This window comes from Pelobates fuscus, chromosome 2 (genome assembly GCF_036172605.1).
Source record: "Pelobates fuscus isolate aPelFus1 chromosome 2, aPelFus1.pri, whole genome shotgun sequence".
Taxonomy (NCBI): domain Eukaryota; kingdom Metazoa; phylum Chordata; class Amphibia; order Anura; family Pelobatidae; genus Pelobates; species Pelobates fuscus.
In genome coordinates, this window is record NC_086318.1 from 166,531,570 (window position 1) to 166,553,490 (window position 21,921).

The 21,921-nt window shown below is 40.8% G+C and overlaps 1 protein-coding gene across 1 annotated transcript in view; it reads left to right on the top strand.

The window, feature by feature from the left end:
- LRRC1 (leucine rich repeat containing 1) overlaps positions 1-21,921 on the top strand; it is a 102,175-nt gene that overhangs the window by 40,271 nt on the left and 39,983 nt on the right. Inside the window, exons 3-4 of the mRNA XM_063442932.1 lie at positions 3,994-4,072; positions 17,883-17,972. Coding sequence (XP_063299002.1) covers positions 3,994-4,072; positions 17,883-17,972 — 169 coding nt within the window. The remainder of the gene's footprint in view (positions 1-3,993; positions 4,073-17,882; positions 17,973-21,921) is intronic.

A 21,921-nucleotide genomic window follows, 5' to 3' on the forward strand; every position in this document is an offset into this window, starting at 1 on the left:
GCATCAGACCAGTGTTGCCAAGTTCTGCACAAAAATCTGACTCCATTGCACCGAAAACGTAGACAAAAAAATAGTCAAATTGTGCTGAAAAAGGTATCCTGAAAATAACCCAACTGCACCTAAAAATGTCTCCATAATAATCATTACAACACAAAGGTAACCACAGGATGCTTCTACTTGCACACACTCACTGGTTGCTCACTCTGTGTGTGTGTGTGTGTGTGTGTGTGTGTGTGTGACACGTTTGTACGACACGTTTGTACTCTTCCTCTCTTCCTCCCGTCCAATGGTCTCTTCAGCCAGCCAACCTACCCTGCCCACAGGAGGACGGAAGTGACGTCTCAGTTGTGGTTAGACTACTAGGGTCAGCATATACTGCAGTTTTTCTGCAGAGTAAAATAAAAAGGCCCACAAAAAAAATACTACCCACACCCTTAAAAAACTTACCCTTTGTTGGGCACTAAAAATGTTCAAATTTGACAGGAAAACTGCAGTATTGGCAAAACTGCATCAGACTAGCTTGTAGTAAAATTGTTGAGATCTGTCAGAGTGTCCTGTGTGTTAGTGTTATGGTGCCTTCTTGTGATTCATTTTTGGTTGCTCTCGGTGCTGTATGTTCTTGAGCTATTGTTCTGGAGTAGGATATATACAGTGGAGAAGGTGGGACATAGGAAGCAGGTTTAACCCCTTAAGGACACATGACATGTGTGACATGTCATGATTCCCTTTTATTCCAGAAGTTTGGCCCTTAAGGGGTTAAAGGGACACTATAGGCACCCAGACCACTTTTGCTCAAGGTGGATCGGGCAGCTGCAGCAATAGTCCAAGCACCAGATTATTAATATTTATTTTTTATTTTATTGTATTTTTTTAAAGCTCATTGAAGTGGTCTGGGTGCAGAGACCCTGTCCCTCTAACCCTGCAATGTTAATTATTGCAGTTTCTGAGAAATTACAATAATTCTATTACAGGGTAAAGACTGCCTCTAGTCAATCACACAACCACTAAAGGCACTTCCTGCTTGCTAGGCGACTTTTTGTCACCTGACTGACATCCTCACGCTCTGCATGCGGACATCCAACGCCAGAGAAAACCCGATAGGAAAGCATTGCAGTATGATGAGTACCTAATGCGCTCGCAAGTGAGGTTGGAGGGGATGTAGCGCTGACCCAGTGCCGTAAGAGATTGTCGCTGGAATTGGGTAAGTACAGTAAAGGTTTATTAACCCTCACATTCATTACGGGGGTGGGGGAGTGTAAGGGGGTAGAGACAGAGGAAGCCATAGTGCCAAGAATACAGATTTGTATTTCTAGCAATATAGTATCCATTTGAAATGCAAAATAAGGGAAAACATTTTTATTTGTTTTGTTCACATTTTTTGTCAAAACTGAGCATGCAAAAATATCACTTATTATTTAGACCAATAGCTATAACATGCATAACATTTATGTTGGTGCTCTGAGTACCACTTCTTTGTGTGGGATCTGCTTTAAGCTATTTTAGTTGTTTTACATAAACACATAAAAATCTAGCACCACTTACATGGGAAAATATCTGTGTAAAATCGCAAAATCCTTCTATTTTTGAAGCATTTTAGTTTTTGGAAATGGCTGTGTTGGCAAGCAATATATATTCATTTGGAACTTGTCTCATCTCCAATATTGACATTGTGAATAATCTTTTCATCTAAGCTACTGGACATCATTATGTAAGCAAATTGTATTGACTTCAATCCAAATCCTATAGTGAAATTGCTCATCTAAGTGGTTTGTTATATTTCTCTGCTTTTTACTTTCAAAAATACATGGCATGGTACATGTTTTCTAAAAAATAGTTGCAGCCATTTACTCTCACATCCAAAAATACCCAAGGCATTCTCACTGTATACAATCTAAGGTTATTCAGCTTTTTATTATAAAATATTAAACTACGGGGCTGTGGTCAAACCGTGTAAAGACTTACACATTTAGTCTGAGCGCAATTTATTCAGGGTATAATTAAGCCAGTTTTTTTTTTTTTTTTCCCCCTCTAATTCGAGAATATGTTTACTGTGTCAGAAAGCCACCTGCAATGTATTTTCATTTTCCTGCTCATAGTTTGCATGGAGCAGTAACACATCTATCATTGTTTTTTCCATTAGTGTTGTGAAATATTCCTTTTGTTTATGAATTTTGTGCCCAGCATCATCCATCTAAACCCCTCCTCTCTCTGTTCTACTACTAACTTAATTAAATAATAGGTTAACCCCTTAAGGACTGAGACAAATGTACACGTGGTGATCAAAATAAAACGTAAACAAAACCTGGCATTTGCGCTATGTGTCTGTCCAACCGTAATTCACCTTTTTCATATTAAGTGCACACTTATTACATATCATTTTATTCAGGGGAAACAGGGCTTTCATTTAACATCAAATATTTAGCTATGAAACATAATTTAATATGAATAAAATGTAAAAACAAATGGGAGAAAATAAGAACTTTTTTTTTTTGTTCTACGTGTCATTCTAACTGTGAATGTCAGAATACTGTTTGCTTTTACTGCAATAAAATACACATATTTGTATTTAGCGATGTCTCACGTGTAAAACAGTACCCCCTATGTACAGGTTTTATTGTGTTTTCAAAAGCTAGAGAATCAAATATAAGGCTTGCGTTTCAGTTTTTTCACATTGAAATTCCCCAGATTGTTTACATTGCCTTTGAGACCGTATGGTATCCCAGGAATGAGAATTACCCACATGATGGCATACCATTTGCAATAGTAAACAACTCAAGGTATTGCAAATGGGGTATGTCCAGTCTCTTTTAGTAGCCACTTAACGACAAACACTGGTTGCACTAAAATGAGAATTGAAAGTGAATTTCATATTTAAGGCAAAAATAGCTGAACTGGAAAAATTCTCCAAGTCCGCCATGCTTTCAGTTCAGCTACTTCTAGGAGTTAAATCCCTTTTGTTTCTGTTGTTTCAGCCCTAGGCCCACTTCCACTGGCTGTGACTCTCACACAGCCTCGATGGGAAAATGGTTTTATTTTAAATCTGATCTTACAAGGTTTTTACACTGCAGATTTTTTTTGTGTGTGTTTTTTAACTGCAATGTTTGCAATGCAGGGTTGAATACAGACAGACAGGAAGGCAGCCAGTAGAGGCACTTTCTGCTCCAGAACAGATTCTGCTGATAGCAACATTTGATTGGAGGAGTGCAGCAAATTCCTAGTTCCCATCCATTGCTTTTCTATAAGAAACAATGGATTGTGTCTTTAAAGGTGGATCAGGCAGCTGCAGCAATATGTGTCCCAGCACCATATCTTTTTTTTTTTTAATCTATTTTTTTTTAAATTAAAGGGTGTGTACAGAAGAGAACCTATAGTCCTGAAATAACGACTATTTTCAGGAATATAGGTTTCCTTTAAGCTAAAGTTCTTATGGTGCTTACATTTTGGTGCTTACATGGTGCTTACATTTTCCCACTAAGGGGCGGTGTGTGAGGTGGCATCATGTTCTATTCTCCTTGTGGTTCATGCTTTGGAATGTATAGATTGAAAACAGGCTTACAGATGCAATATCCATGGTTGATGCACTAGTATGAGTTTTTGTATAGGTTTATGTATTAAATGGTGAACTATATAGTAGAATTAGGATGCCTGGTCATATTTCAAGGTAAATCGCTGTGGGTGGAGTACAAAGTACTGTAGAGACATTGTTCTTGGTTTCCATGATGAATTCTCTTTATTTAGCAGTCTGCTTTTTACACCAAGGGTAATAGTTTGAGATGCTGGTGCTGTTTTGTGCAACTGTTGATGAGCTTGTTAAACTATTACTAGCTGCATTATTTTATTTATTTTTTTTGTGTGTGTGTGATGGCACCGCTTTTAGGCATCTATAAGTTTTGTCCCACGGTTGCTTTTTAGCAGGTGTAACACATGGATATCTAACTTCTAAATTTGTCTACCGGAACTAACCTATTGACCCACTGTACATTCTTTCTTCAGATATTCCTGAAATTCCAGAAAGCATCTCGTTTTGCAAAGCACTCAAAGTGGCTGACTTCAGTGGCAATCCACTAACAAGGTAATATTTGTAAGATATTTGTTGTCTTTAAATCAATCTCAATCAGGAGTAGTCTGCAGAACAATGAGTGATTGTCTGCAGAACTGGTTTGCAGACCACCCTTTTGAATATCTCGGCTTTAAAAAATAGGTTGTGACTGACAGGTTTATGTTAAAGAAACACTCTAAGCACCATAAACACTACAGTGCACTGTAGTGGTTATGGTGCTTGGATTGCCATGGCACCCCCTATGTAACTAGTCAAACCATCTAGTCATTTTTGATAAATTTAGTAATGGATCAGGTCATGCTCTTAGCCAGTGAACTGGCTCAGGAAAATGTACGCGATAGTAGTAGTAGTTTTGGTGCCTAGACTGTTCCTTTAAGTTGTGTTTGTTGAAGCTCAGCTTTCAAATTAGACCAGTTGGTTTAAACAGTATATATGTATATGTGGCCTCTTGTATTGATTTCCTCCCATACACCTGTGGCAGTACATCACTATTTTTACAAAATGTAAAAATCATACTAAATAATGTGCATTTGAATTTTGAATATAAAAATGTTTGGGAGTATTGGATGGGGCATACTTTTTACAAAGACCAGCTACGATTAGTTCCTTTAGTTTTTACATTTTACAGTTTGGTTTGCACGGATCTGCAAACCTAAATGATGCAAACGAAGACCCATCTAAACTGCCATGCTGCTAGTCAGACCTAAAAATGTTGTCCCTACAAATATATGTACAGTTTTTTTTGTTTTACAGAGGAGTGTGTCAGTGTGTGTCTCATTATAGTGTTCTAATGAACACATTCACCAAGCGGACTATTTTCATCAGAGTTGCAAAATATGGCTCCTGTTCCCAAACTACATGCATTGTCAGGACATTGCTTTAAAGTATTGTGTGGGGACTACTTGCTATAGGCAGATCAATGTTCAACTAGAATTGAAGTCAAATTGTTTCATTTGTATGAAGTAGTGTATTTATTAAAAATATCAGTCAGCGATTATTTGGTAATGAGAGAGTTTACTAAATTAGCATAATACATGTGAATATAATGAATCATTTTATTTCACAATGATGACTAAAAGAGACAAAGTAGCTGTAAATAAGAACATTTAAAATATAAAAATATCATATTTTTTTATTTTTTTTTATATTTATTTTATTGAGTTTTCTCACTCAAAACACACTTGAATCACAGTATGAGAGAAATATAGTGACATAAACAATTTAACAACTGCTTAATTCAATCTATTTATATAGTATTGCATCTATGTAGTACGTCTGTGGGCGTTATGTCGGTAAGGGTTCTTGTGGGGACCTGCTTCAAAGATTGGTATATGTGTAAGTCGCCGTCGGCTTGGGGTCTCCCCTCCTAACAGGGTCTGTTACATGGTGGAAGAAGGGTTCAAACATCAATTATATACATGGTATCTTGTCTGCGTTGCTCTTAGGTTTAGGAGAAGTATGTCCATCATGTGTCTATTGGCCCTTTACGGTCTTGCCCTCCTCCGTCGAGCCAGGTTTATGTCCTGTGTCTCATGAAGAGTCTCCCTGGAACCTGTGTGGGTGCCGGTTGGGTCGTGTACCGGTCGTGTGGTGTGCCCTGCTTGTCAGGTGGGGAGTGTTAGCGTTTTGTGCTGGTCTTGGCCTTATGGGCCGCCACTGGGTCAGTACTGGACCTTTGCAGGCTGTGGAGGAATGCCGCTTGGTCTCCGTGGGGGGTTAATGTAAATGTTTCTCCGCCCTTTTGAGTAATTAAGTAGCCCTCCGCTCCCCATCTATATTTGATGCCTGCCTCTCTGTTGTTGTGCCACAGGTGCTAGTTGCCTTTTGGCCACCAGCACCGCGAACGGGAGATCCCCATATATAGCTACAGTCGATCCCTGAAATCTGACACTTTTGAGCTCTCTAGAGCGTGACATTATAATGGACCTAGCTGCAATGTCCTTAGTGACAGCTATAATGTCTCTAGGGGCTTCCTCTGGGGCGGTTGCAGCTTTTCTGATCCGGAACGCTGCAGTCACCAGCTCCGGGTTAGTGTCTCTTTTGGCTCCCATGTGGTGCAGCAGGCGGTGTAGGAGGGCAGGAGTTCCTCGCCTGAGATCTGTTCCGGCACTCCGCAAAGTCTGATGTTCTTCCGTCTCTGCCTTGTTTCTAGCACTGTCACACTTCTGGTGAGTGTCTGGACTTGGTGGGTGAGCACTTGGATCTCCTTCTGTGCTGTCTTCAGCTCTTGGTCTCTGGCTCTCTCTAGTTTCCCCGTCCGCAACTCGTGTGCACAGGGTTCCTAGTTCAGCCTGTGTTGCTCTTAAGTCAGCTTTCCAGACCTGCCTCATTTCCAAGAGGAGGTCCCTTATGTCCCTCTTGGTCACCGGTGAGGAGTCATTGTCGGAGCTCGACTCACGGTTAGTGCAGCTTGCGGGGGTTAGTGCCGGTGGGTTGTTCCGTCTCTTGTGATGCCTCAGAGGCCTCGCTGTCACTCAGCTCCGCAGGCGCCATCTTGGGAGCGACTCGTGCAGTAGGTCTTTCGAAGGAGAGCCTGATGTCGGGCATATTGCGGGATGTTTGCGTGTACGTTTTTTTGTTTTTGCGCCCCATCGTGTCGGCTGGGTGGAGGGTCGTTGCTTGTTGCTTTTTGGAGCTTTTTAAAGGGTTTTGTCCTCTATTGATTAGTTTCTTCTGTGGAGCTCCGTCTCAGCACGTCTTGCTTGCTGCTCAGTCAGCCACGCCCCAGTCAAAATATCATATTTAATAAATGTAGAAACTTGAGCTAATAAATTTACAGCCAAGGATTAACCTGACTTCCTCAAGGCACTCATACGCAGCCATCATCCTTGACAGGGAGTCCATCACGTGCTAGCATGGAGTGTTTGATGTGGTCATGGCAATTCTGGTGCAATTGGACTACTCTGGAGTACTTTGTAATTATGGAGCCATGCCTTCAATGATGTGTTGCACAATATGTCCAACTTCAAAATAATTTTTTCATTATTTTATTTGTTGTGTTATTGCATCTATAATAAGTGGTTGATCTATGTGCGTACATTTAGCCACTTCAGATAAGTGCAATTTTTGTTGATGACCTTATCCATACCCAATATAGTTTTGGAAACCGCATCTTCAGAACCTTTAAAAGCTTGTATTTTGCCAAGCTCTCTGTAGAAACTGTTTTAGTCAATTATATGCTGTCAAGAAGGGTATGTCAATAGTGTTTGTCTTTAACAATGCAACATGATGTGACAACTTAATGATGCTGCTTCTGTTTGAAAGGTATCCATATCATGTAACATTGTTTAAGTTTGACACAATGATCTAAATATGTCATCATTTCTGATAAAGCATATTGATGCTAGACTAATATTCTGAAATGACAGGTTTTGTCACCTTTCCCAGTAACTAAATGCACATTAGGTAGAAGAGATATTTTTCTTTCTGGTATTGTTGACATCATAATTACTTTAGTCATAGATAAATAGATGATGCAAGCAGTGGTTCTGCAATCTCAGGTCATTGGTTTAGTCAAACTTTGGTTTGCACAGCATCATGGGTAGATTACTCCACAGAGGGTTCCTATACTTGTCTAATGCCTGCTTTGTGCTTTAAAAACACTAAAGAAGGGGAAATAGCACTCAGAAGCCTTAATGAGCTCTGCAGAGACCAGCAAGAAAATTAAATCATTTGGTCTATGCAGAGTAACATAAAATAGTTGTTTAAGCAAATTAGTACAGAAAAGGAAAAGAGATGCACGCTGACGGGCAAAAAAAGACACAGATGGGAAAAGTAGGATGAGACAGAAAATGTTAGAAATGATCAAAAGAGACCATATGATAGGAACAGATTTACAAATTGAATAACAGTCAGAGACAAGGAGGAGAAACACAGAACAGCAGAATTTATATGTACCGACATAGCACAAGGCACAGAATGACAGCTGTGTGTGTTTATAAATTCTGGTGTAAATGTTTATATTGGCTTATTTTAAGTTGTAAGCTGTTACTAGCAATTACTGCTATTTATAGTAACTGCTTTTGGTATCCACTGTGCAGCTAGGTGATGATTTGACATTTCACAAAGGTTTTACTCAATAAAAGAGAACGTATGCTAGGTGGAAACACGGACTGCAGTAGCCACTTTGGAAATGTTTAAACATTGGTGGTATTTGTGCTAAATTTGGTTTTGAGTTCACCAGTTATTAATTTGGATGATTCGGAATATGCCACACAGCATTACGGTGGGTAAACAAGTGACTGTAAGAAAACCAGTTTGACATGCAGGTGCATGATAGTAGACAATATTTAAGTGATATAGGCACTAAACCGTGATATTCTCATTCTCTCTCTCTGTCTCTCTCTATATATCTATATCTATACACACACACAAATTAGATAACTAGGCACTCACCCTTTCTCCAAAAGAAATTGATTTATGCCTGGGTGCAATCCCACGTTGTAGATATATAGAAAAATAAATCAAGAGATGCACTCTCAGGAATTTTTAAGTGAAAATAGATGAATTTATTCCAATAAGTAGTACATCAAAAAAAATGACAGACGTTTTGACCCATTCAGATCTTCCTCAAGATCAATGTACACTGCCCCATCGCAGTTCCAGAAACTTGGAGGAAGAATTGGTTCTCAAATTTAAAATAGTTGCAAGTCAATGCAATAGTAAGACATTCTAGAAGATTTTTGATCGGCGGTCCCTCATATCTTGTAGATTCAACAAGGATATCCCTCAAAGCCTGCACACCTTATTATGGGGTAAAATGGTGCACAGGCTTTGGACATCCATAGTGACAAGCAGGGATGTGGAATCCACAGACGGTGATGACTGGATTTTAGACATTAAGTCTTGTGTATCGCGTAGGCATGTGGGTAGTTCCATGATGCTGTATTTAATGAAAGTGTTGATATATTTCGTGATCGGTTCAAGTAAACCATCCCTGGCCAAGACTATGGGTCTCCCTGGTGGTCGTAATGGGTCTTTGTGAATTTTAGGCAGCGTATATAACACCGGATGTTTAGGGTGTTCAACTGTTAAGTATTGAGCCGTCCAAGTATCCAAATATTCTAGTTGTAAACCCAATTCAATGTGGTTTAGGATTCTTTTCTGAAATTTGGCTGTGGGATCAAACATAAGTCTTGTATATGTCTGGGTGTCATTTAGTTGCCTCTGAATTTCACTTCGGTATTGGCAGTATGACTGACTGTATCACCGTAGCTCCAACCTTATCCGCCGAACAGATTATGATATTAGGATCTTGTCTAAGATCATTTGAGGCAAGTTTTTCACCTGGAGTTAAATTCTGGTGATGTTGTGGTGGGTATTTGATGTTTTTTTCAGTGTCAGTCTTAACAGTTTGAATGAATGTTTTAATTGAGTTTGCCGTTTGCCGTCCGAATGTCTTTTATTTTTAGTTGGAAAAAGATGAGTTGTTTTCTGCGTTGGATATTTTTTTATTTCATTACTGTACAGCGTTCTTTGTATTTTATACAGTTCAACTTCCATCTTGAAATCGGGTTTTGCCACAGGGACAAAGGATAGGGCCTTGTTTAATAGAGTAGTGGTCAGATTTGAGCATTTTATTTGATAAATTGAACACCGTTGTCATCTCTTCATTCTGGGCGGTTTGTGGTTTTTTTTTTTTTCGTGTTATTTTTCCCCGCCCTATCAGTCGGCTCTTTTTGCGCCTCGAGTGTTGATACATGTTGGATCTGGAGGTTCGTCCAGGTGTTTACCTCTTTCTAAAAAAAGAATCTGAGGTCTGTCTCTTTAAATCATCCCTGGAGTCTGGATCCGACGTGGAATCGCCTGAACTGGCGTCAATAGTGTTAAATGAGGGCTTTGTAATTTAGTTCAAAATCTGATGTTGGGTCTGTAGCTGTCCTGGGCACCTCCTAACCATCTGTAGACCTGGTGGTATTTCTAGTCATTATTTACCTTGTCCAATTAATTTGTTTTTGTATTTATAATTTCATCCTGGAGTTTAAGCATTTGGGTGGTAGCTGATGGTGCTTGTAGTGTTGTAGTGTTTACAGTTTCAAGATTTTGAATTGACTGCTTAACAAAAATTAGCTCTTTACCCACCTCTTATACTACAATCACCATCCAATCCAGGGAACACTTTTCGGATATAAGCATCCGCTTTTTACAGAATTCAGGATTTTGTCTCCCAATAGTAGGTGCATTCCTGACCCTGAAGCCTCTCGGTATTCTTTTAGCCCTATGATAGTCAGAGATAAACCCTCCATGGAGGTCTAGATCTATCTCGCGTTTCTTTAATTTCAAAAGGTCATTATACAGATCTTGAGCTGTGTTTGTATGAAAGAGGTCTTTAGAAGTTTGTGGCCATAAAATAGCATTTGCTTGATCCTCAGATATAGTGTTTCAGCAGATTTGTGTAATTCTCTGGCTTTATCCAGAAAATCTTCCATTGTACACGAAGGAAAGTCTTGAGGGAAATAATTCACTATTTAGTAGATTTGCAATGAAGGGGGTGCTCAAGCAGGTGCGACGTTTCACCCAGAGACATATAAACAAAATGGATAACTTGGCACTCACCCTTTCTCCAAAAGAAATTGATTTATGCCTGGGTGCAATCCCACGTTGTAGATATATAGAAAAATAAATCAAGACTTTAAGTGAAAATAGACAAATTTATTCCAATAAGTAGAACATAAAAAAAATTAAATAAATGTGTGTGTGTGTGTGTGTGTGTATATAAATATATATATGTATGTGTGTGTGTGTGTGTGTGTGTGTGTGTATATATATCTATCTCTTCAAACCCCGGTCCCCTCTCAACAAACTCAGCACATACTAACCCAATGATCCACACTAATCTCATGCCCATCTCATGTTCCTCTAAATCCTCCTTCAATACTGCCCTCTGGAATGCACGCTCTGTTTGCAATATAACTAAATCCACTGCTGTCCATGACTACTTCATCTCTCGTTCAATAGATTTACTAGCCTTAACAGAAACCTGGCTCTCCCCCTCTGACACTGCCACCCCTGCATCTTTGTCCTTCGGTGGTCTCCAACTTACCCACAACCCAAGAAACTCTGAATGTAAAGGTGGTGGTGTTGGGTTTCTCCTCTCCCCTCACTGCTCTTTTAAACCTCTTCCCACCCCCCCTTCCCTCTCTTTTCCGTCATTTGAAATACACTTGATTCACCTTTTCAAACCCTTCTCTGCTAACATTGCTGTTATTTACCGTCTCCCTGGTTCCCCTCTTCTCTTCCTTGACCACTTTGCTGCCTGGCTACCCTATTTCCTCTCTTCTAACATTCCATCCCTAATTCTCAGGGACTTCAATATTCCTATAAACCCACCTATGTCCTCTGCAGCCACTAAACTACTTTCAATTACTTCCTCCCTCGGGCTATCGCAGTGGGCAAATTCTCCCACCCATGTAGCTGGCAATACCCTTGACCTAATCTTCACTTATGCATGTACAGTATCTAATATCTGCAACACTCCATATCCACTCTCTGATCACCACCTCTTATCATTTGCTCTCGCGTACCCCCTCACCCAACAACCTCAGCCTAACCCCCCTCAACTCAGGAGGGACCTTAATTCTCTTGATCTCCAACAGTTGTCAGCTGACATTGATTCACAACTGCTGTCCATCCCTTCCCTCTCCTGTCCTTCACTGGCCATCTCCATATATAACTCTACTCTTACATCTGCCTTGAACACTGCAGCTCCACTCAAAACAAGCACCTCAAGGAGGACCCGCCCCCAACCATGGCATACTAAATCAACGCGCTACCTGCAAAGATGCTCCCTTTGTGCTGAACGCTCCTGGAGGAAGTCTCGTACCCAATCAGACTTTCTCCATTATAGATTCATATTGTGTTCATACCCTTGCCAAACAGTCCTATTTTTTCCTCTCTCATTAGTTCATGTTCCCGCAACCCCAGGCGTCTCTTTGACACCTTTAATTCTCTTCTTCGCCCTGCTGTGGCCATCCCCAAAACTAACCTTACTGCTGATCACTTTGCATGTTACTTCACTGACAAGATTGAACAGCTAAGGAAATAATTCTCCCCTCCTTGCCTTTCTGTTTCTCAATCACACATAGATCATGCCTTTCCTACCCTTCAGACATTCTCCCCAGCTACTGACCAAGAGGTGGCTGCTCTTCTTTGCTCCTCTCGCCCCACCACTTGCCCGCTCGATCCTGTCCCATCTCACCTTATCAGATCTCTCTCTCCTTGTCTCGTGCCTTCTCTAACACCCATCTTCAACTGCTTGCTCTCTTCTGGCATCGTCCCTGCTGACCTTAAACATGCCACTGTAGTACCTATACAAAAAAAAACATCCCTCGACCCATCTCCCCCTCTAACTACTGTCCCATATCCCTGCTCCCTTTTTCCTCAAAGCTTCTGGAAAGACTTGTCTTTACCCGTGTGTCTCATTTCCTCAATTCCAACTCTCTCATTGACCCCCTTCAATCTGGTTTCCGCCCTCTCCACTCTACAGAGACTGCCCTTATCAAAGTTACTAATGACCTAATCGCAGCTAAATCCAAAGGCCACTACTCCATACTAATTCTTCTTGACCTCTCAGCGGCCTTTGACACCGTTGATTATGCTCTCCTTCTTCTCTTCAATCGCTTGGTCTCTGTGACTCTGTCCTCTCAGGATTTTCCTCTTATCTCTCCCAACGCTCATTCAGTGTCTCCTTTTCTAATGATGCCTCCTCCCTTCGCCCTGTCTCGGTTGGAGTCCCCCAAGGCTCCGTCCTTGGTCCCCTTCTATTTTCTCTTTTACTGCCTCTCTTGGCAAACTTATTACCTCTTTTGGATTTCGCTACCACCTGTACGCTGATGACACCCAACTATATCTCTCCTCCCCGGACCTCTCCCCTGCCGTCCTGCAACGTGTCACTGCTTGCCTTTCTTCCATCTCTGACTGGATGTCCTCCCACTTTCTTAAACCCAATCTCTCAAAAATTGAGCTCCTTGTCTTTCCTCCTCCTAATACTGATCCTCCTCTTTCGCTCTGCCTTCAAGTTTGTGGTACCAACATCAGTCCATCCTTGCAAGCGCGCTATCTTGGCGTCATACTTGACTCTGGTCTCACCTTTGAGCCTCACATCCAGCATGTCACCATATCCTGTAAATTCCATCTTAAAAACATAGCCCGCATCCGCCCCTTTCTTGCACCAGATACTACCAAGGAGCTTGTCCATGCTCTAGTAATTTCCTGCATGGATTATTGTAACCCTCTCCTGATTGGTCTTCCCAATAGCTGTACTGCACCCCTACAGTCCGTAATGAACGCTGCTGCTAGACTGATTTTCCTCTCTAGTCGTTTCTCTCACACCTCACCCCTCTGCCAGTCCTTACATTGGCTTCCTGTATGCTATAGGAGTCAATTCAAGGTACTAACTCACACCTATAAAGCACTGAACAACTCTAGCCCCTCTTATATCTCCTCACAGATCCATAGGTATGTCCCTTCTCGGTCTCTCCGCTCTGCCCGTGACCACCTCCTGTCCGTTGTCCGCACTCGTACGGCCAACTCGCGCTTGCAGGACTTCTCGCGGGCGGCTCCCTTCCTATGGAATAGCCTGCCTACCGCCATCAGACTCTCCCCTAGTCTTGCATCTTTTAAGAAGTGCCTTAAAACCCATCTCTTTAGGAAAGCTTATGGCCTCCAAGACTAACCCCTACCTCACACACCTGTCTCTTGCCCTCTCCTAAAGGGCAGCCCACCTTATTTGATTGCAAATTCCTGTCCTAATGTGTTTTACACCCCACCTCCTATAGAATGTAAGCCCCCCCCACACACCCACACCCACACCCACCTTAAAGTGTATTTTTCCCCAAAACACTAAAATAGATGCAATAATATTGTAAGGCAATAAAAATTTAAATATGAATGGAACCACTCACAGAGAGCAGAAAGTCTGCTCCAACTGTAATCATTTTGGTAAAGCATCCAAGTGAATAGGACTTTGAAGCCATCGGTGCAGTAAACACTGAACGGCAGGGCTGCTTACTGTGCAGCCCTGAGCCAAGAAGCCCCTCCAGTGGCCATCTAAGGAGTGGCCACTTGGAGGTGTCTCTGGGGGCAATGTAAACACTGCCTTTTCTATTATACTCATCAGAACAATAACATTAAGCTGTAGTTCTGGTGACTATAGGGTGTTGACACTGCTAACTAAGAAGGTATAGAAGCGAAGCTAGGAAAATAATAAATATTTTTGTCATTTTAAATAAAGGGTACAAATAAACCCTAATTTTAAAACAAATTTTGGGAAGTGATGGTTCCCCGTTTACATTTAATCTATTCAAATTGCAGCACAGTATCCATTTTTCTACTTGACCAAAGGTAGTTGTGGCCAGCTCAATGCCGTCACAATACTCCCACAGTCTAGTTTAAGCGCCTGCATTCTCTCTTTTTAGGTTAATGTGATTTAATAAATCCCTTTGATCGGTTCTGTGCATAGCCTTTTTTCGAGCATATCTTTAGTTTAGAGAAATATGGCTAAAAATAAATATGCAGTTTTTCTTCTTCAATAATAGGCTTGCGGTTACAAAAAAAAGTAGGTCACTATGCTAGTGAAAGTCCTATTGAGGTAATCACATTCTCAACTCTGATGGATGCATGACATTTCATTAAAAACATTTGTAAACCAGGACTGTGCCAACCTAAAGGGGAAAAAAAAATCTACAGCTGTTCTGTCGCTGACTTGGTTAAGTTAGCAATGCTGCTCGATATCATGTGTAGAAAACTTGTTCAAATATCTTTTTAATTATTAAAATAGTTTTTGTTCATTAAATATTCCAAAAATACATTGTTGCATACAGTAATTGTAGAGTTACACACGTTTGAACTTGAAGATTTTGCAGGCTCTAGCAAAGGGCCTGAAGCCTATGCAACTGTGTTTAGATCCCTGCGAATGCTTTGGATAGAAGTACCGAACATAAAACCACAGTAGTAATGTTAGCATTCCTATCTATACATGCAAAGGCAAATCTGCACATTTGTCGGATATGTAAACCATCAATTTTTAATTAAACCAGTCCTGTTTATGTCCCTCCCTTGCAATGTTTGGAAATAAATGTTATTGCAAGTTCTGCTTGATATACTTTCTCCTATTTCCCTTACAATAAGGACCTGTCATTTTAATTTCTTTAAAATATCATGCACAACTTATTTGTTTGACGGTATGGTAAACTGCCTGTTTGCCCCCCCTGAATGTGAAAAGCCTAAAAACGCCAAGTGAGAATTACTTTAAGGTGTGTCTGATCCGAGGAAAGCGATAAATCACTGGCACACATGTAGTTATCAGTGAATTCAGGAGAACTCGACTGTACATGACTTTCTATGTTAGTGCCAAAACTTTATTAAAATCTATTTCTACAGCGTCAACATGCCCTTGAGATATATGCAGCAAGTGATGTACTATAATACTTTCAGTGAAAGATGGAAGCAAACTTTTGGGAGAGTTTTGGCTGCAAGTCCATTATTTTTCCTTTTTTCTGCTAAGGCTGGGAAGCCTGTGTGTTAAGGCATAGCAAAATAAAATCTAATGCCATGCAGTGAGATATGAGCGTTATCTCAATGGTACATTTGGGGAGATTTATTAAAGCATTACTTCATTAAATTGTCACAAATATTTTTGTACAAGTTTATGAATTGGAAATAGAAAAAAAGGAAGAGAAATAGGACTACTGCTACATAAGTCCCAGCAGTTCTCTGCAACCATTATATCAGCATTCCATTATTTTTTCTTTTAAGATGGATATGTATTTGTTGCAATAATAATCCGATACTCTGGTTATGTGTCTACATCCGAAAAAATGCCTTAATGATTCTGTATATTGACATAATTCCCACCTAGAGGAAATATTATTTCCTGACTGTAGCAATTTAAAAATAAAATAAAACAAATTTAAGGGTATAATGGGCATCTGTTGTATCCTATCCATCCATGGTTTAGTCCAGGGGTAGGAACTCCAGATATTGTGAACTACATACATATCCCATAGTGCTGACAAAGCATCAAAGGATATGTAGCGTACAACATCTGGAGTGCCAAAGAACGCCTACCCCTGGTTTAGAGTCCTTCCTTCTTCCATGTTCTCCCTGTGTGGTGTTCAGTAAATACGCAAACATTGTTTTTTATAGGCTACTGTACATTCCTACTTACGTTATGTACTAGTTTCGAGTTAACGTACAGTAGGTAAATGTGGAAATAAAATATATAATCCTATTTTTATTTTGAAAACTAAGTAAAAAAGGTTTGTGTAAGTTTGGTTATTGTACGGAATTTGCAAGATCTGTCACTACAGACCCTTACTTAAAACATACCAACTAGGTATGGATTGTTATAGGCTGGGAAAAGCATAATGGCATATTTCACTTCCACAATTACATAGGTAGCATGTGGAAAATGCATATAATTTTAATCCTGCCCCATTTGAAACTGGCTTGACTTATTTTAAAGAGTGGTTGACTGAAGAGAGTGCTTATTTTATTTTGGTTTAACCCCTTAAGGACACATGACATGTGTGACATGTCATGATTCCCTTTTATTCCAGAAGTTTGGTCCTTAAGGGGTTAAAAGAAAAAGCTTAGGTTTCATCGTATGGACCTTGCATTTAATGGCTAGGTTTAGCAAAATAATTTTTTTTTTCTTTCAAGAAAAAAATATTGATAATAGGGTAGTACAGAGCCAAAGGTAACACATATTTCATATAAATATACACAGAAGGACAATTAGAGTTTAGCAAAAAATACTGTCATCTGGGTTCTGATTCTTATGTGAATGTCTTTTGTGTTTGAAAACATGAAATGTTTTGAGTTTGAAAATAGCATCTCATGATTCTTACATTAGTTTTATTTTGTGGTTTTCATATATTCATTTTCACTTAATCCCACTTTTACACCAAGCTCATGCAAATATAGATAACTATCCTATCAAAATATAATGAATATTTATCTATCTAAAATAGGTTTTGTAGCACATCCCTACTACCAAGATGATGTTGGACTATCACATTCATTGTCCATTGAGAGTTGTCCAATGTTTCGTTCTGTTTTCACCTGTTTTTTAAAGTAAGCAGCTGGGACTTTCTTAGACATTGTTGCTTGCTGCTGTATTTGATTCAATGCATCTCTATGAGGAGATGCTGATTTGCACAGTGCAGTGTTTTGCAGCAAATTTGCAATAGCCTCCCCCCAGTGCTATTCTATGGGAAAGCATTGGATGGGCTTAAATCATAAAGATTGGTGATCTCAGACATGGCGGGTGAGACCGCTGTGGCAAGACCAGCGCGGTGAGGGAGAAAAGGTAAGTAAAAACAGGGCTGAGGACCTAAATAGATTTACACTATAGTGTCGGGAATACATGTTTTTTCTTTGGTCAGCAACAACCCCAGTGAATTAGGCAATTGTTATAACAGTCGAATCTAATGCATTATTTTGCTTCTTCTCATTTAACTAAAATGATCTAGTTCATACTAAGGGGTGTTAGTCAAAAAGCTAAACTTAAGAAAAGTTTAAAATCAAGTAATTAATCAGGAGGTTGGGAAAGTCTGTCCAAGCAGAGAGGTGAAGCAAACCACATTTGGATATATCTGGTATCATAATCCAAAGATCTCCAAACCAATTGTCAAGCTTTTGTCATATACTAAATAAAATACTAAATAAAATGTTCACTAGGTAGCCATGTGCTTGCACAATGTGATTTCTGACTATGCCATGCATGTACAATTACCTCCAGGCCCTTTACATTTAAATCGTTTTGTACTCATGTGCTCACTTATGAAATCCCTTCTAATAGATTAAGTCTTTATTTCTCCAGGTTGCCAGAAAGTTTTCCAGACCTAGAAAACCTCACCTGCCTTTCTATTAATGACATCTCCCTGCAGGCGCTACCTGAAAATATTGGGAAGTAAGTATACCAGACAAATGTCACTAAACAATGCATGTAAGTTGGATTTTCAAGCTCCTGCTCTCAGATTTTGCTTGTTAATCACTATATAAATCCTTACAGTTTGGCACTAAACGTTTTTTTTTTGTTTTTTTTATTGTATTCATTTTTACAAATGTAGCAGCATATTCGGAAGGATTACTTTGCATTCTGCTGTGTAGTGTCTGTCTAGGATTGGACAATTGTTGTCATATATATTATATAATATATTTTCACTTTCATTTCTTTGAACAATGAATCTCTTCTTCGCTTATCTAGGGATTTTGAAGTTGCCTAATGTAACCTTTCAAGTTTGAAAGCATCTGTTTTATAGTGCAAAGACAACAGAACATGAATGTCCAATTAGCGTTACCAGTAGCTAGCAGAGAATGTTGGGAAAGGTACAAGATGCATTCTGAATTATATTCTCAGAAATGTCAGCACCATCGCAAGCACTTTCTTCAACCCATACGACACATCTCTTCACTACCAGCTTATTCTCATTTGCATTTTGTAAAACTAATTCACTGAACTGTAACAAGGCATTCAGAAATCGTAATTATTTTGAAGGAGCTTTATTGCTTTTGTTATTTATGTATGTATTCATCGTTGATAAATGGTGATTTCTGCCTTTGTCTTCATTATACACTCCTCTTTTTAGTAGTAGAAAGAAGGAAGTGCTCATGCCATTGTACAGAACACTGGTGAGACCTCACTTGGAGTATTGTACGCAGTACTGGAGACTGTATCTCCAGAAGGATATTGATACTTTAGAGAGAGTTTAGAGAAGGGCTACTAAACTGGTTCATGGATTACAGGATAAAATTTACCAGAAAATGTTAAAGGATCTTAACATGTATAGTTTGGAGGAAAGACGAGACAGGGGGGATATGATAGAAACATTTAAATACATAAAGGGAATCAACACAGTAAAGGAGGAAACTATATTTAAAAGAAGAAAAACTACCACAACAAGAGGACATAGTCTTAAATTAGAGGGGCAAAGGTTTAAAAATACCAGGAAGTATTACTTTACTAGGAGGGTAGTGGATGCATGGAATAGCCTTCCAGCTGAAGTGGTAGAGGTTAACACAGTAAAGGAGTTTATACATGCACGGGGTAGGCATAAGGCTACCCTAACTCTAAGATAAGGCCAGGGACTAATGAAAATATTTAGAAAATTGGGCAGACTAGATGGGCCGAATGGTTCTCATCTGCCGTCACATTCTATGTTTCTTATTTATTTTTTTAATTTATAAATATTTATTCAATATTTTACATATATTCAAAGAAGACCTACAATCACAGGTCACCAAAATACAATACATTAATGATCTCCCAATACCCATTTATCCCATTTCCTGATTGTCCAAAACACACATTGAGGAATTGGATTTAAATAGACCTGAACATACTACATTACATAAAAACATAACAAGAACATGATGGTCTCAAACATTAATATACAATTGAGGAAACCAGAAGGAGGTTCCCATTTTAATACTCCTATATTATACCCTATTCACATCATTGGAAGAGGAAGGGGCGGAGGGACGGAAGGAGCACTTCCCGAGGTGATAAATAGCAACTAACTATTCAGGGAGTTCCCATCCAATTTTATAAATATAAACTAATCCTCTTGAATAAAGTTATTCCATATATTCCAACCATATTTAGTTATAGGCAGGGGCTCTCTCTCCATTCTCAATTGAAAAGAAATTTTGTGTTTTAAGTGTTTTCCACGTTGGGGATTCCTTCTGCTTCGAGAAGTTTACAATAAATTTTTTTGCAGCCATCAGGATATGAGTAACTATATATCCATTATTTTTTTTTTATTTATTTTTTTTTATTTTTTTTACAATTTAGGCCAGTCAAGGTGTAATAATGCGAATTGAGGGGAAAATATCATATGGATGCCTGTCAGAATTTTCAATATATTAAATGCTAGTTCCCAAAAGGGCTTTAATTTTTGACAATTCCACCAAATATGGATGGCTACAACCATGGGCATAGCAACCGGGGGGGGGGGGGGGACACATCCCCCCCCAGCAAATCATGCGGGGGGGACAGGTAATGGGGAAATCCCCCCCAGCTCCGCCGGCCCCCCTTTTGCTGCAGCCGCCAGAGCGCTCTGCAGAGAGCCTCAGGCGGCTGCAGCTCTGCCCGGGCTGGTGCGTCCATGAGGGTGCACCGCCCGGGCGTAGCCAGAGGAGAGGGGCTGACAGGAGGGAAGCGCTCAGCACTCCCTCCTGTCACTCCCTCAATGTAGCGTGGCCGAGCCCTGTATAGTCCGCCGGTACAGGGAGCATCTGTCTCCTGTACCCGGCCGGACTAAAAGGAAGTGAACACTGAGTGTGCACTTCCTGTTAGTCCGCCGGGTACAGGAAACAAAAGCTCCCTGTACCCGCGGACAGTACAGAGCTCGGCCACGCTACAACACAGGTAGGGGGGAGGGGATAAAGAAACGGGGAGGGAGGGGGGGGAATAAAGAAACGGGGAGGGAGGGGGGGGAATAAAGAAACGGGGAGGGAGGGGGGGGAATAAAGAAACGGGGAGGGAGGGGGGGGGAATAAAGAAACGGGGAGGGAGGGGGGGAATAAAGAAACGGGGAGGGAGGGGGGGGAATAAAGAAACGGGGAGGGAGGGGGGGGAATAAAGAAACGGGGAGGGAGGGGGGGAATAAAGAAACGGGGAGGGAGGGGGGGAATAAAGAAACGGGGAGGGAGGGGGGGGAATAAAGAAACGGGGAGGGAGGGGGGGGATAAAGAAACGGGGAGGGAGGGGGGGATAAAGAAACGGGGAGGGAGGGGGGGGATAAAGAAACGGGGAGGGAGGGGGGGGATAAAGAAACTAGGAGGGAGGGGGGATAAAGAAACGGGGGGAGAAAGTGAGTGACAAGGGGGGGACGGGGGGGAGAGAGAGTGACGAGGGAGAGAGATTGGCATCCATCACACACACACACACACACACAATCATGCCACCCTTACACACACAGAAACACACAATTCATCCTTACACACACTCAATGCACCCCGTGCACACACAAACACACAATGCATTCCTTACACACACTCAATGCACCCCTTACAGACGCACACACTGCATCCCTTACATACACAGATTCACACAATGCATTCCTTACACACATATCAGGACATCCCCTACACACTCCACCCCCTGTGAACAAACTTATTGGTGGAACGTGAAGGTGGACCCTGGGACCCAGACCTTGAGCTGTGTAAAGGGCCCCCAAAAAATGGAGCTGCTTCCCGTTCTCACAGAACATTGATTTTTGTGACCACAGTTACAAACAGCCTCCAGAGAGCCTGTTCTACACCAGACCAGTGGAGCCAGACTGCAGCTAGAGCCCATCATCATCCTCATCTGGTTGTAAGTAGGCTATCTAGCATATTATTCGTGGCACTAATCTCTAATTTACCTCACATTAAAGAAACACTATAGTCCCCAGAACCACTGCAGCTTAATGTAGTGGTTCTGGTGTCTATAGCCTGTCCCTGCAGGCCTTTTAATGTAAACACGGCGGCACTCTAGCACTGGCGTTAGTTAACATGGCAGAAAAATAATTGGAAAGGGTTAGGGGGGCTACTAATAAGGATAGGGGAAGAGGGGTAGGTAGAGAAATAATTGGATGGGTTTAGGGGGGCTACTAATATGGATGGGAGGAGGGGGAGGTAGAAAAATTATTGGAAAGGGTTAGGGGAGTACTAATATGAATGGAAGGGGTAGGGTGGGTTCTAATATGCATGGAAGGGGTTAGGGGGTACTAATATGCATGGAAGTGGTTAGGGGGTTACTAATATGCATGGAAGGGGTAGGGGGTTAATATGCGTGGAAGGGGTAGGTGGGGTTCTAATCATGGGAAGGGTAGGGGTGGTTCTAATCAGGAGGATCCCGGCGCTGTATCCGGGTA